We start from the raw sequence: 16204 nt of genomic DNA, 5'->3' as shown, positions 1-16204 counted from the left end.
AGGAAATCCAAAGAATAACTCAAGAACAAGCCTCCATGCAGCACAACTCAGAAAACAGACAGTGCTTCCAGCTGCAACTTAAATGAGCCCATGGCCCCATGGGTGGAGAGTAGGGACCCAGGTGAAGCTGATCAGGACCATTAAAGCCTATTAGTCACCTCCCAGCCCTGAAAAAAAACTTTTATTTTTTTTTTTTATCACTCTACTATTTCTGTATTGAATACTTATTACTGTTTGTATATATTTGTAACAGTATTTTCCAGAGGTCATGATCAGTTCTTCATCATAATTGCATAGTGTCATGTGGATCACTGAAAAATATTTCAGTCTAGTGGGAGGAAAACGAGAGTAACAGTTTTAGGATGTGAATGTGAGTTCACAGTTGTTAAACATACCTGAACATCTGTTCATGTTTCTTGGTGCAGTAGAAGTATCCAGAAGTCCTAGTCTGAGACAAATAACTGGGTGTAGGCATTATACAGAAATGGTTGAACAGGAGGTAAAGATTTGCATGCAACTGCAGATGCATTAACAGTCTGATTTAAAGCTGTCCCCTGAAATTCAGGACTAGTCAGAATCTCAGGTGCTACTGTTCTCCCCAGAGTATAGGCACTCTAATAACAGGGTCACCTGCATTTTTACTGTGGTCTAAACATATACAATCATTATACTGTCTAACAAACTGTGGACACATTGTATAAAAAGATAAAAAAAATAATTAATATGTAGTACTAATCTATTATTCATGTAACTGCACTAGAGAGAGCATGCTCTTGAAGGAATGAAGTATTTCTCACATCTTGTCTACTTGTTCCATTTTTTAATAACTGCAATATTTACCAAGAGTGGTAAATAAAACCAAGATGACTTGGAAGACAATGATAAAACTGTGTTTCTTCAGTGATATATATTTTTATAAAATATATCCATTGGACAGCATATATATGGAGTTTTATTGTGAAGCTTATGCCTAAAGTAGTTACAGTTGTTTGGATTTCAGCATATGCCTCCAGAAAACAACCACCTTAAATTTTAAATTGCCGAGAGAAAGACTAATGTTCTGTTTAATTATTAGTACCATAAACCAGAGCAATATTTACTTGCTTAAAACAAAGCTTAGGAAAATCCACTTATCTCTCCTGCCAGGTGCTACATTTCTCACTGTTATTAATAAAACTATCAGAAATCCTTATTTCTGAATGGCCTTTACCCCACTTTTCTCTCCTGTCCAGTGTCCTTCCTAATGAAACGTCCTTCCTTCAGCTTTGAAATCAGAACAAATTCTGTACTTGCTCATTGGGAAGTTAAAAGGAAGTGGAAGTACTCCTCTGCATCAGGTCAGACCCACTGCTTTAGTATGAAGCCTTAATTACTCCTCACTCCAGCTGGAAGGAGGTCCATCAAGCATACATTACTTGCTGTTGTGTAGTTCATCAGTCTCTAGGCATCCTTCTATTCCTGGTTCAATGAGTTTCATTAAAGAGACCCCCTCTGCTTAGACATGAAATGCCACTCTGAACTGCTTTCATTTGCCAGTCTTTCACCTTTGCTAACATTCAGCTCATGCTTACTTCATGGTCTCCAGCAAAGCCAGTCTGTGTACAGCACAACACATATGCAGCTTCCCTCAGGGGTAGAAATTAGCCAGAAATTCAACAGAGTATGCAGAGTCTTTCAGAATTTAGTTTCCTGAAGTAAGACTTGGTATTCCTATCCTGCCTCAAGCTAAGGTGTTGAGGGCTTTTTGGATTGGGAATGGGTGGGGATGGTAACAGTATCATCCCTGCACATATGTACATATCTTGAAAACAGAGAATCTAGCTACAAAATTCAAAAGTTACTTAGTTCCACTTAAGATCCACTTTAAAACCTTTTCTTTTCTCCTTCTTCTCTGCTCCTTACAAAGTAATGTATTCCTGATATTTTATTAATAGTGCTCTAAGAAGAAACTGTTTTCTGCTCCTCAGTGCTGTGTGAGATGATGGATGAGTTCACAACACCTGTTACTGCTGCATACGTGGAAGTAATTTCCCCCTGCCTGTTTGAAAGAAATCTGTTCTTTTCTCACAAAGTCAAACACTCTGCTCCTATTTCTAGCAAATATATCCTAGATAAGCTTTGAAAAGATTCGGTGAGTAACTAATTAATATAATTTATCTTTGTACACCAATGTTAGATTATTGAAGAAAAGGAGGTATACAAGAAATCAAAATTCAAGCTACTTACATCAATAGACAGGCAGATAAACTTGCCTAGATAGCTATTCTCCCACCAAGATGTAGTTTTATTTCTCCAGCACAGGGACCCAGCACTAAATCTGTGTCCCACCAAAGCTCATACTACTCCTCCAGTTTCGGCCAAAAGAGGACTCTGTGATCCACAAGTGTGCTTCCTTTTGCACAGAAGTGAGATTTCCTCCTGGCCAGTCCTGAAGGTTTCCCGATTGCACATTTAGCCTAAGAAAATACTTACAAATGTCTGCATTTACCTCCCCTTCTAGATGATAATTTATTAGCAGAAATGTTCATTGAAACAAATTTTTGGAAGTAATTATTAGGGAGAAGTCACAGGAAGCAATTTTACACTTCCTACAATACACTATTCCTCTCCAAATATGGTTTATATTAAATTCTATTCATCCAAACAGAGAACAGAAACATATGAAAGACTTTAATATTCTGATTAATGTAATCAGAAAAAAGAAAGTTTGCATTTTGAACACCCACAAAGAATTTACTATGCTTCTGCTCACCAGAGTTGGACCTGAATATGCTGAAAATCACAAGGGAGGAGTACCATATGCTGAAATGTAATTTAATGCCATTACATTCTATTACTGAGGTGATAAAGATAACATGTAAAACATACATATGTAAGAAAACAAAACAGGATATTTAATAGTGCAGTCATACTGTAAGACTGAACAGGAATTGAGAATCAGCTGATGGGAATAGCTCAATTAGAACTTTACATTTCAGTATTATAATTACTTCACTGGAAAAAAAAAAAAAAAGGTGAAGATCACCAGATATATCATATTCTCTTAATTTATTTTACAGAACTGCTGGGGAAAGGCATAAAACTGTAATTTTAATGCCTTAGTTTTGCACATGTAAAATAATATAAAATTCATGAATGTGGAAAAAATACACTGAAGCATCCAAAAGAATTTTAAATGCCTGTGATAGATCAGGAGGAATATTGGAATGACTGAAATGAAGAAAAGTTTTAAAAGAGTGATTTTCAGACCAAAGAACAGAGTTTACAAGTCTCTTTCCATGTAAGAAAATCGCCAGCTGAAACCAAATGGACTGTTCTCAGGACCAGACGGCTCATGCCTGGTAGGCACCATGCCAGGATCAATGCCACGTTTGCCCTGGAATTTCAGTAGAATGAGGATCATGTCCTTCATTTAATGTGTTGTGCTGAATACTCACCTTTTCTGAGATCTATTGACAATAAAGTCAACAACAGCCTGCAATGGCATAAGAAGACAACAAGGAACATCCTAGATTCAGCAGAGCGACATCCAAAATGTTACAGGAAAATTACAAAATCCTGACTGACCTCACTAAATTTACGCCAACATATACAAGTTGTGGAATAAAACTCTTTGAAAAGGTCACTGCTCATTATCAGTCCATTTCCAGAGCTTGTTTCTTAACATTTTTACATGCCCAGATGAAATGCCATTTGTGGAAATGCTCATACTCCTTCTGACTCCATTTTTGTGCTAAATGGTTGCAAAATAATTTGATGTGCAAGAGTCAAATGAGGGATTGTTGCCAAACTTTTGAAATCAGGTTCACTTTCTTTGAGGGACATTTTTCTGAGAGACAAACAAGGGACAATTTCATCATACAAGAACTGGCAACAAAAAAAAAGACACTAAATGTTTATCAATCAATTCTCTTCCTAAAAGACCTGAGACAGAAAAGCATGCATGAAATAATAAAACTACCTTCTAAGAGCCTTGTCTCCTCCTCTCGAGATGAAAAGAAGAAAAAAAAAAAAGGTGGTGGGGGAACACTGAAAACCACTGGGATACAAAATTACTTTCTGTTGCTTCAACCACAATTAGGAAAACCTGCTCTGAGTCAGGTCAGCGGCCGCTTCACCATGAACTACCATGTGAGAAGCCGCAGTTCATGGCAGGGGGATTGGAACTAAATGATCCTAAGATCTTTTCCAACTCTAACCATTCTATGATTCCATGACTTGAAGCAAAGTGTTATGCCATAAATGCTAGTGCTTAGCTTCAGTGGTACAACCTGCATGCCTCATTATGTACTTTTTTCAGCTGCGGCCCAAGCATATCACTGCTAGACCTATAAAGCTGTTGGGTTGAACACAGGCTGATATAGGTTGTCCTGGAGTTTCCGTATGGTTTCTTTTCCTACAGTGAACTAGGTGTAAAGAAAGGCAAAGAAAGTCTGTCTAGTTACGCACCTGGCATACATTCCTCTACCCATGGAGACAAAGTATCAGAAAGGAAAAAAAGAACATTCTTCAGTGACCCTGACATTTGATACTGATGCAAAAAAAAAAAAGGAAAGGAATGACAGCGTTTGAAGCCAAAAGCATGAAGTTTCTTTATATTTCCTATGATTTAATATCTCTCTCCCCTCACAAACAGCAGATTCCTTTATAGAGACTTGTATATGGGCCAACAGTGCTCCAGCAATTCTCTGATGACACAGCGGAAAGTTTCTAACTGCAGTACCATTTGCAGTATTTCTTGTTTATTTTATCCCCAGTCCCCAAAGGCATGTTTTTTCTGATGGAAAAAAATTATTGTTTTCATTATTTATGAATGGAATTGAAAATTTATTTGGTGAGCAAATGAATTAAAATAGACAGAGAAACAAATTCAGGTTTGTATGAAATGTGTTGTAAAAGCTGGCTTCCAGGTTCACTCAGTCTAACCAGATATAAAATATCAGTGACCCTGAAAAAACACTCATAGTATCTATTTAATCAGACTTGTAAATTAATTTCTTTCCTGTAATAAACAGGAAGATACAGCAACATAGCGTGTTTTGCCCTTAAAGCATTTCATATGCATTGCAAGCCTATAATATTTGCAGCATGGCTGTGAGATATCTTGGTACAGTTTGCTCACTTTACAAGTATAAAAAGAGGAGAGAAACCTGATTTCTGGAAGGTTTTTATAAATTTATAGGATTGCACTTGCTGCATGTACCATAGACAAAATGAGCATTCATGACTGTGACTTACTAGTTGGGTGAACAAATGTCTGATTTATACACTCCAGAATAGTAAATAATGCATACAAAATGCATGTGCAGTTGTTTAATTAGAATTTGGAAAACCAGGCCTTGCCTCTATAGCCTGCCACCCTTGCCACGATGTGCTCTACTGAGAGACAGTACTGCACAAACCAGGTGATAATTCAGGGATCCTACCTGCAAAGCCAAACCACTGCAGAGTTTGCCACATCAGCCCCATTTTCAGACCAGCTCTCTAGCTCTCATCCTAGCCAGGAAAAGCACAAAAAGCAGTTCAGTTTGAGCATAAACTAACCTGTCTGCCACTTGATCATCAAAGTATAACCATCATGACAAAATATATAAAAGAGCATATGCTGCTTTACAGCCCTCTGCAAATTTGAGGAGAAAAAAACTCCCACTGACTTCAAGAGGCTTCAGATCTAGCCCACAGTGGAATAACTTCACTCCATTTTTCAAGAGACTTGAAATATCAAATATCATCTGATTATTCAGGCTTGAGTCTGCTCTCACAAAGTGTATGCAGAATTAATCTACTGGCCTACAGATGCAAAGGCTGCCAGTAGCACTGCCATGCAAGGAAAAGCCACACTGCACTCATGGTGACATGCAGCACAGCATCGCCCAGGGACCTGTTATGGCCCTGCATTTCCTCTGAAAGCAGAACCTGGCCCACTCACAGCTGAGCTGAAAAATCACCAAGTCATCTACACAACTTCCCACCTTTGTAATAATAATTTACAGCAACACCTTCACCCATTTGACACACTGTAAATTGGTATTGTGCCTTTCAGCCTTAGAGGTGAGCACAATACTATGTATCACAGTCCTGGGATATCAATGTTTAACCGTACTGTAAAGCTTGTTACTGAGAAAGTAGTGTAGGCTTTCAGCTGAATGGCTACAACCTGGAGCTAGTCTACAGCTTGAGGACTAGGGCAATAAAATGTTTTTGTCTAACAAACCACCAACAGAGATTTGCTGGTGCTGTTACTCAGAGTGTAAAATCCCAAGCATATTCAGGACCTTCCTTTAAGGAATTAATGCTTGCTTGTTTTGCCATCCAAAGAGTGTTTACAGAAGCCAGAACAACCATGCTTGCTGTCCACTGTGCAAAGAGGTGATGACATCAAGGAGACAGGTCACAAGTCTGAGTTTATAGTCATTACACTTGCATTGGTATGGCTTTTCATCCACTCAGTATGATCTTATGACCCCACAACTTTACAACCTTCCACTCTCTAGGCTTCATAGCACCTCACCACTCTAGGTTAATCATTTCTCTGCCATTATCTGCCAAGAATTCTTATCTCTTTTGCTGTCACTTTATAACAGGGTCCTCTTATCAAGCTGTACAAAATCACGTGACAGTACCAAACCTATCACAAGTTCCAATTCTTCTGATTACAGACTATCATGAAATGGGATACACGGTTTACAGCAGGTCACTAATGCTGGAAAAAGTACAGAGTCCACTCAGAGACATGCTTGTTACTTTCTGAATTCTCGGATATTTTTTGTTGTTGTTGCTCATCGTGCCGACTTTCACTGAAGGTTATTATAGCCTGGGCCTCAAGGCCAGAAAAGCTTACAGGCTGCACCTCTTCTGTACTCAATGCTGTTCACCTTGCACCCAAGGGTACTGTATAGTTACAGCTAATAATGTCTTCTGGTTCCCACACAGCCATCATACAGGAATCTATAAAACATGGACTTACATCAGTTGGTAAGTAACAGTTTTCTGTTTTGAAGACTCTGCATAAATATGTTAAACTTTGGGCTCTCCAAACAAACTCATTACAATTGGGCAAGCCAAAAAAACTGATTAATCTGTACACGTATTCAGGTGAAAAAGAACTGTATGATACAATATAAAAATGTAGGAAAACATAGGATGATTCAATGAATAACAATTTTCTTCAGAGATAATATGATTATCAAATATATACTCAGATAACTAATGGTATCTTTATCTATTACAATTGCTCATAACTGTGAAATTGTGCATGTGTGAGTGTATAAACGCTTGCAAAAATTAGATTTAAATTGTCTCTGGCCTGGCTATTCTTGCTGAAGAAAACCTTGGGAATGTTTTGGGGTCTTTCCTCTGATACACATGTCAAACACAGATTATTTTTTATAGCTGGAAATGCAGATAAATCGTCATTCATTGGGGGTGGGATGGATAATAAAAGTTGGTTGCGACTTCAGAGCAGTGAAAAAGTGAATACTTTCAGTAGCATACAGGAACAGCACCCTCTCCCCATTGGAAAGCCAGGAGGCTTGGGCTGCTCTGGCTTGCAGGCACCAGAGGCATTGCCCAGCAGCTGCCCCAGGTTGCCAGGACTGCAGTGGCTGTGCTGAGCACAGGAGGTGCCTGCCTCCACTACCTCCCTGCCCGGCACACTTCCTATCTCGGCTTATTCTGTCTCTCACCAGACATCAGGAGTGAGGCACCTTTCCTTTGGCAGGACAATAGCATCCCCTGTCTCATCAGCCTGTGCCCAGGCTGGGGCTGGAGATGGTTTGCTAAGGGAAACCTCTCCTTCATGGAGTGGAAGGCTGTTCACAGACCAGCCCAGCAAATCTGCAAGTTCCACATCCTGTAGTTTTGCAAGGTTGTACCTCAGCACAGCAGCTTATGGTAAGGATGAAAGATGGGACCTTTGGCTCATATGTGGGAACCAGGACTCTCCTCCTCTGGTCCCTAAATGTGTCATCACATGGCAAGCAAGGCACTCACCCTGATGCTGGCTGTGATATGGGCACCTCACCACCAAGGGAGGCTTTGGGACTGTAGGGATGACAGGTTCAGCAACAGCTGCAGGAAGTAGATTCAAACATAGCTGAAAACTGCCCTTAATCTCCTGGGTGGAGCTGCTGCTTCTCCTGGGGAAAAGGGTGCCCACAGGAAGGGCTCCTACCTTGGACCTGGCCGTGCCCCAGGCAGCTGGCCCCTAGGGATTCCCTTCTCACACTCTTCACCTGCTCTATACCTCCAGCACAAGAAGGGTGCCCAGCACCATTGCAAGGTTTGATGGATGCAAATGGATGGCTGGAGAACTAATGTCCCATGGATCACACCACCCAGAGCCACCTGCCTCCTGGCCAGCTGTATCTGGTGATAGCCCCACTCTGAGAGGGGCTCTCCTTAGAGAGAGTCACAGGTCACTCCAGCAGTGCTGACAAGGTATCCACAACAGCAAGAGGGCATAGGGAGCTTCCAGGCTGTTGGACATGGCTGTGACCAGGGTCAAGCCACACCTGAATCAGGAGAGCTGATCCCATCAAAGCCACAGACAAGTCAAAGCCAGAGATCTTCTGGTTCTTATCTACAGACATGGGATACTCCTTTACACAGCTCTGCCTCCAGAAACATATGGAAAATGGGGGTGAGGACAGCTTCCCAGCTGGGCCTTGCTCCCTTGGGACTTGCTCTGACTTTCGCTTTTTCTGGCTAATAGGGAGGGAAAGGTACTGGAGGGGGCCTCTGGTCCTCTGCTCTCAGTGTGAGTTAGTAAAATAGTAATACTTCTCAAATATCTAAAGTCACTTAGATATGGTTTCTCAGGTTGAAAGGCTACAACACAAGAGGAAGGAAAAATAAGACACTATCAACCAAGTAAGTGACATTTTCATGGTTTCCAAAAGACTAGCAAGTCTGGGTTCCCCAAAACCCGTGTATATGGGAAACAGACTAGCAGAAGACATAGGTTAGCAGGCTGCTTCTGTAACTGTGCCTCCAAAACACACTTATACATGTGCTGTATCATGGATATACCGGACAGACGCACAAAGCATGGCACAGAAAAAAGAGGTCTAAATCCTGTGAAACTCTCTAAAATCCTGTGTGCTCTGGGTCAGTGGAAGAATTCTGCCTTTGTGTGACACTGCATAGTCACAGCCCATGGTGGCATCCCTGAAAAGCGCACCTAACTCTGCACTGCAAACTGATCACCATACCTGTAGGGGTTAAACGTAAACAGCACTACCCTTAGAGCCTCTGCTTGGAGGTGGGGGAACCAAATAGGAAGCTGGATTCTGTTCTTATTTACACTTAGGGGGCAATTCTTTGGAAGGAAAAGCTGTCCTCCCAGGGTATAAGTACAACGAGCAGCAGGGCCAAGTGTTCTTAAGAGTAAATCCCATCCCTGGCTTTTCACTTCTGTGCAGTCCCTCCCAGCACCTCGTTTGCTTTTTCCTCTCTAGCAGGAGGCCAAGAAGGTGTGCTTGTGAGCACCTGCTGCCACAGCCTCCACAGCCCTCATCCCACCTCAGGCCACTTGCTGTTGGAAGAGGTGGCCTTGTCAGGGATTGCCTGCTTTGCAAAGGTGCTCCCAGTGCATTCACCCATCTGGGGTTAAGTCAGGTTTTGGTATAAATCAGTGGTGTGTCACAGCAAGAATGACCCAACTTTCTCCCAGCAAAGAGGACCTCATTCAGGTCCCATGAATGCAGACAAGAATCTGTGATTTAAATAGGAGTGAATCTGTTACTTGGAGACAAAACATAACCAGCCTGGAGCTGGGGCAGTGAGTGGGCACTCCCTGTTGTTGATACTTGCTTTTGGGTTTACTCTCAGACAAAGAGGCAGCTGGAAATCACAAAATCTTATTAGTACATCCTATTTCCAGATGAAGAACATCGTATGGACTGATGAAGGTTTTAATGCATGTGCCATAATCTTTTTCTTCTATCACATTCCATGGCGAAACAAAGCTACTTGACTAGTTTCATTTTTCCTCTAATCAGCCCCTTAGTGTCATCAGGGACACTATGCAATTTTTATAAGCATTAGCTATGTTTATTTAACAAAAATAACTGTTTCATTAACTTGAAAAAATTGTTATATAAGAGGGGAAATAATCTACTTGTAGTTTCTTACTGTGAAATTTTTCAGCTTGTATAATGTTTACTGCCGTCTTAATTTTAATGTATGTCCTCAGGCAGCGTACAGTATTATAATCAGTGCTCTTCAGTTTGCCAAGGTTTGGTTTTACATGTTGTTATTATTATCATAATTATTATTATTATGCATATAGAATGATTTTTTTTGTGATTAGCAAAGACAGCAAATATTATCTTTTAAAGCAAATGTTATATTTTAAAGCTTGGGTTAGGATTTTGGCCAGCAATGATGCAGGCAAACCTTCTACAGGAGTGAACGCTTTGGGCTGACTTTTTTATAACAGTGAACTTTTGCTGTTATTCTTTACTTTTATAAATTTTCTTTCCATTAAATACTTTCCCCATCATTATACTGCCAATGAGCTCTCTACAAAGGGGCAGTATTCACATTCACCCCCTATTTTTTCTGGTTAGCCTGATTTTAAATATCCAGTGCATGAGGCAAAGTAACAATGACGATGCCTGTAGTCCCCAGAGGGAAACCTCCAATGCCGACAAAACGCCTCTAACCACCCGTCTGTGTGGGTAATTTAAAGGTCAGCTCTCAAACTTGTCTTTAAATAGGGTGAAAGGGAAGAATTATCTGCAGCAAGTGCTGTGTTTGGCTACGTTGTGGGGAAAACCATTACAACTTCTCAAGCCAAATTGTTATTAATGTCTAGAGTTTACTCACACATTACACGAGTACATTATACACATTACCTAGATATGCAAGCTTATCTATTAATATATATGAATACAGTGAACAGACATGCATATGTATGCATCCCTTATCAAGATTTCTCAGTATAAACTATGCCTAGTTTATCTTCTAAGGGTTTGTTTTATGATTTTATGCTTATATATTGAGAAATCTTATATGAGATCTATATGTATATATGAGCTTAAACTTTTTTGTGATAAAGATCAGCTATCAAATTATTTTTAAATAAAATGGTCCAAGATAAATACATAACTATTAGAGGGAAGGGGGGGAAGCAGACCTAAAACATCTGGGTTGGGTTTTTTTCCACCAACAGATCGTCAGTTGCCTCAGCAAAAAGAAAATTCATTTTTAAGCCTATCTGTACAGGATAGAGATCAATTATCTCTTACGATACAGACACTAGCCCTGAGCCCTGATAGGAGTCTTGCTTTAGATACAAATATATTTGGAGTTCTCTTCCCAGACCAAGCTCTAGGGTTTTTAATTATGTGTTCCAAACGGGCAGCACAGGCAGAAACAAAAGAGCCTCGTCAGAAGAATAATAAACTGCAAGTGTTGGAGAGGGGCTGTGGGTTCTCGGCTGAGGAGGGGAGAGCCGGCACCGCCCGCAGCGCTCCTTCGGCCCAGCCCCGCGGCGACTCCCCTTGGCAGTGCTGCCGGCCGCGCGCACCGCGGAGCACAGAGCGGAGCAGCGGCTCTGCGTCTGGGCAAGGCGGGCGCGGAGCCTCTGCTTTCGCGTTCACCGCCTCGCTTCCCAGTAGGAGGGGGAGCCGCCTCCCCCCGCGGCAGGAAGGAGCGATTGGAAGGAGCGCGTTTTCCCGTCGCACCGTTAGCGGCAACAGGTCCAAGCAGTGCATGGCTAGGAGGCGTTTTCCCCTCGGAGCTCATGTAATTTAACGGGGAAACACACACATACATATCTAATAGAGTTCCTGCTTGCGAGACTGGATCTGTAAGTGTCCTAGTGGATAAAGTATAAAGGCTGCCGCGTGGAAAAGGCTGAGGGTAGCTGCTGATGCCATTGACCCGGGAGCTCCCCTCCCCTCGGGCTCCGGGCAGTGCTCACCGCCTCCCCCAGGGCGCACCTCCCCGCGGCCTCATCCCTTCCACGCCTTCCAGGTTGTTCAGCAGCATCTCCGCCGGAAAGCTGCCGCCCCGAAGCGAGCAGTGACAGGCGTCCCCGCGCTCCCGTGTGCCGCTCCAGGCCCCCGCGGTGCACCCGGGATACCGGGCGGGACGAGGTGAAGCGTTACCACCCCTCATCGGTGATTCCCTCCGCAGCAAACGAAAGGCAATCACGGCGGCACTTTAGCACCCACTTGGCCCGGCTCAGTCCTCTCTCCGGAGCCTCCTGTAGTTTCGCACCACGCCGCTGCCAGGTGTTTGTAAGGCAGCAGCGCACACCGGCTTGCGGCAGCACCTTGGCCGGGAGTGAAATACAGCTTCTCGGGCAATAATTGCCTGTTTGGAAATGGTTCTCTGTGTTGGGCCAGAGAGGATCGACATCTCCGTAAGGCAAAGCGAATGATGTGCAGCAGAAAAAAAGGCAATAAGCTTTGGAAAGTGATCCTCTGTGGCGTGTGTTCTACTACAGAAAGTATTTCAGCCTAAAGCACACATTCTGATTCGCTGCCAGTGGATTAAAAAAAAAAAAAAAGAGAGAGAGAGAGAGAGAGAGAAAAGGAAAAATAGTATTTTTGTGCTTGGGATTGATTGGATAGCGTTGGGGGGTATTTTTTAGTTCTCTAGAGGGGCCAGTTTGCTTTCCAAAGCCTGAGTTGAAGGCACTAACAGCCTCCACTCAAAGTAATCCTTAGGAGTTAAAGCAGTATGTCCTCGGCACACTGATGAGAGGAGTCCGTTTGCTGCAGGATTTGGAAGGTTTCGACGTACGCCCCCCTTCGTACTGTAGGGGTGAGCTGTTTATAACAAGGGGAATATATGAGACGAAAGGGAGGAGAGAAGAGGAGGAAAGAAGATAAAATAAAGGGGACGGAGGGCAGAATAGAATAGAACAGAGCTTGTGTTGGATACACTTTTCCTGGTATACGCAGTTTCGTAAAGTTGAGTGTGAGGCGCTCGAGGTGAAGCAGCAAACTCTACCAAGGGGTCCCGTCCCGGCTGAGCTGCCCCGCGGCATTGCCCGGAGCAGCCCCGCGCCGTGCCCGCGTGTGCCCGGGGGTCTGCTCGGGGCCATGCCGCTGCGCTGGGGCAGGCTGCGTGGCGGGGACTCTCGCTCCGCGCTCGGCTGCAGGCACCGTTTTCAGTGAGCGATTGATCAGGGCAGTTCTGGCGGCAAATGGGAATGCCCAGCGGGAGAGGAAGCGGGGGCAGGATGCGGCATTCTCTCCTCCTTAAATACTTCCCTCCACGTCTTTTTGAGCGGCTCTGGATTTAGACTTCCCAGCAGAAAAGTTACAGCCCTCCATTTATTTATTTCTCCAGTTTGCTTCTGTGAAGTCTGTCTTGAACATTCCTCCAGAAAATTTCTCTTTCGCTAGTTCACAGGAAAGATAAATCAAACTTTCCCCAAGCCACTTCCCGACACAAAGTTATAAGGGAGCGTGCTATTTGTTGTTCATGGAGCAGACCCTCCAAGTCGGAAATGTCTCTGCTTAGAGAAAAAGTCTTTGAATTTTGCCCAGGTTCTTTGGTCTCACTGAAAGTGTAAGAAATTGGAGCTTGCTTGAAATACCATCATTCAGATCCCTACCTTGAAAACAAAGAGGTGGAAGAAGCTTCAGATTATTTAAAATTAGGCAGTGGGGTTTTTAATGTAAATGCACATACATCTAAACAGGGAAGTATAAAATATTCCAGGTCTTGCTCCTTGTACTAATCAAGGCTGCCGGAGGCTCCGCGAGCCATCATGTTTTATAATTATAATTACACACGTCAATCAAGACCTTCAGGCAAAGTCAGAACAAGGCAGGCAAACTCAGTAGAGAAATCACATTGGAAAAAAAGTTTGGAGAACTTAGTAAGGAACGGAGAAGAGATTAGAAGAAAGGGTAATTAAGGTTGCTCAAGGCAATCGTGAGAGCTAGAACTCCATGTTAAATTAAATGTAGCCACAAGGGACCAGGTATCATTTATAATATGTACTGCCCTAAACTGTTACTTCGGAGAAATGTGGATGTGTAATAGCCACTCCAAAGTATATTCATCCATAGCGATAGCTCGCGGAGTGGCTTTGCGATGCACAGTTTGAATTCTCTCCAAACCCTTTCCCGGCGGAATGCCATTAAGCCCACGAATAGGAGCGAAGAGCTCCAGGAGCAACGCGAGGGCCGTGCCCGAGGGGGAGTGCTGGCCGGGAAAGCCACCCCGGCCCGGGCCCACCCGGCCCCGACTGTGCTTGGACGGTTTTCGCCTGCCCTGTCCGAACGCGGGCTTTCCTTCCCCGGCTTTCCCCTGTAACGCAAGTGCCTTTCCCGGAGCAGCAGTAAAGAGCGCGGGGGCACGGAGCGCCCCGGTGGGGCGTCGTCAAACGGCGTGACCTACAGGGTGGCGAGCGGGAGGGAAGGGATCGGCTCCTGCCCCGAAGCAGCCCAGGGGGCTGCAGTACCCAGGTTTGGCGGTGTCCTGCAGATGTGTATTAAACTCCGACGGTCTGCAGCAAATGACGTTTCTCCTGCGGGACAGGGCTGCGAGAAGGCGAAGCTCCTCTGTGAGTTGCCCTCCGCGTCCTCTGGCCACCCATCGGGCCAGCGGTATGCAGAAGCTGCCGGCCCACAGGCCTCGCGGCCCTGACCGGCTCCTGGCGGAGCTCGGAGGAGCGGAGCCGCCGCTGTGCTACAAGCGCCGCCGGTGCTGAGCCATCCGGACTCGGCTCAGGGCGATGCTACCCGGCTACGTCTGGGAAAGGGGTTGCGTTTAACTGGTGTATCTGGAACCAACTTCCCAAGGGCTGAGAGATACTTCTACCTAGAAACGAGGCCATTCCCTTGGGATGGTTCTCAGCCACCCGCCGTGGCCATCGAGCTGGCTGCTTCTGCAGCTCGCCATGGTGCTGTTCTAAAACTTATTCGCAGGCGAACTGCTAAACTGTGAAATCATAACTTGAGAAATAACGTGTTGATACAGATTAAGAAGAGTTCACCTGCTCGGCCTCCCGCTCGAAGGGGAATGGGGAAAAGGTGGGAATGGAAGGAGCCCGAGAGGTCCAAGCCTTTCTACAACGTTGGGTCCATACCCAGAATAGCAAAGCCCCTACAGAGAAGGAGATACACTTTCTGCTCCAGCGGTACTGGTGGTGAGTTGGCTCGGGATCTGCACTGAACTAAGCAAAGGTCCCTTCTTCCATTTACTGGATGTGAAAAGTTTTAAGTCCTATGAAAGAGCACGGTGGAGCCGGCTCTTTGCACGTGGAGGGCTTGTCCCACTGCTGGTCACCTCACGGTGGCCAGAGGTGTTTAATAGGTGACAAATGTCCGTTTTCACAAACTCTCTCCCTGTAGATGGGAAATGCTAAACCGTGCGACGGAGACAGTTCCGCGCCTCACTTTCAGTCGGAAGCAATTTTCAACTCCAAATATTTTCAGCTCTTAATATACACAACGGAGACTGAAGTGTCAGAGGGGTACGGGCAGCCCGGGCGTGGAGCTCGGATGCTTTCAAAGGTGCAAATACCACTCATCCCACACCACCGAACCTGCTCTTCGTAACGGGAGCGCAGCGGAGCCCCCGGCCGCCCTCGGCGCAGGAAGGGCAGCGGGGCCGGACAGACCCCCGGCCCTGGCCTGGCTCGCAGAGCAGCTCCCCCCCCCCCCCCGGCCCACGCCACACGGGGCCGCGGGGCCGCCCGGCTTTCACCGCTGAGGCACCCTCTTGCTAGAAACGACTTATTTGGGACAACTTGGAAACAAGTGCTGCTAGCTGCGCCGTGAGCCGGGAAAGGACGGCTCTTACCCAAGCGGAGGCTCTGCCATGGCATTGGCTTTTGTGCAAACGATGCAACTGACACAGAGAGATTTCGCAAGTCTAGGGGAGGGAGACCCAAACCACCAGAATAGGTACAGGGAGCTCCAGCCCGCTTTTCTCAGGCTCCAGGGCTGCGCGACGGCAACGTGGCGGCAAGGGCTGGAGTTCTCCAAGTGCTAGGGTTTCCGCTGTCTACCCCCGCCCGCTCGGAGGGAAGGAGGGGGCCGGTGTCCCCACAGCCGTCGCTGCTCGGACGGGGAGAATTGTTCCTCCGACCCCAAGGAAGCTGGAGCTCATCTGCCCTCATGCAGGGAGGAACACCACGGGCTGGTGGCCCGTCGGGCTCCGCCGGGGAGAGGAGGGGTGGCTGGACCCCAGGCCCCCACCCCGCCCCCCGGTGTGGCAACCGGGCAGGGGT

The 16204-nt window shown here is 45.1% G+C and overlaps 1 protein-coding gene across 1 annotated transcript in view; it reads left to right on the top strand.

Moving 5' to 3' along the window:
- The first annotated feature begins 6662 nt into the window (after positions 1 to 6662).
- NR5A2 (nuclear receptor subfamily 5 group A member 2) overlaps positions 6663 to 16204 on the top strand; it is a 96726-nt gene continuing 87184 nt past the window's right edge. Inside the window, exon 1 of the mRNA XM_061346011.1 lies at positions 6663 to 6975. Within this exon, the coding sequence (XP_061201995.1) occupies positions 6912 to 6975 (64 nt within the window). The 5' untranslated portion in view covers positions 6663 to 6911. The remainder of the gene's footprint in view (positions 6976 to 16204) is intronic.

The sequence above is a fragment of the Neopsephotus bourkii genome, unplaced genomic scaffold, assembly GCF_033783945.1.
Source record: "Neopsephotus bourkii isolate Nb327-2 ecotype Australia unplaced genomic scaffold, CSIRO-AGI_Nbou_v1 NB_250, whole genome shotgun sequence".
Lineage (NCBI taxonomy): Eukaryota > Metazoa > Chordata > Aves > Psittaciformes > Psittacidae > Neopsephotus > Neopsephotus bourkii.
The sequence above is the reverse complement of the archived record's forward strand: the minus strand, read 5'-3'. Positions and strand labels throughout refer to the sequence as shown.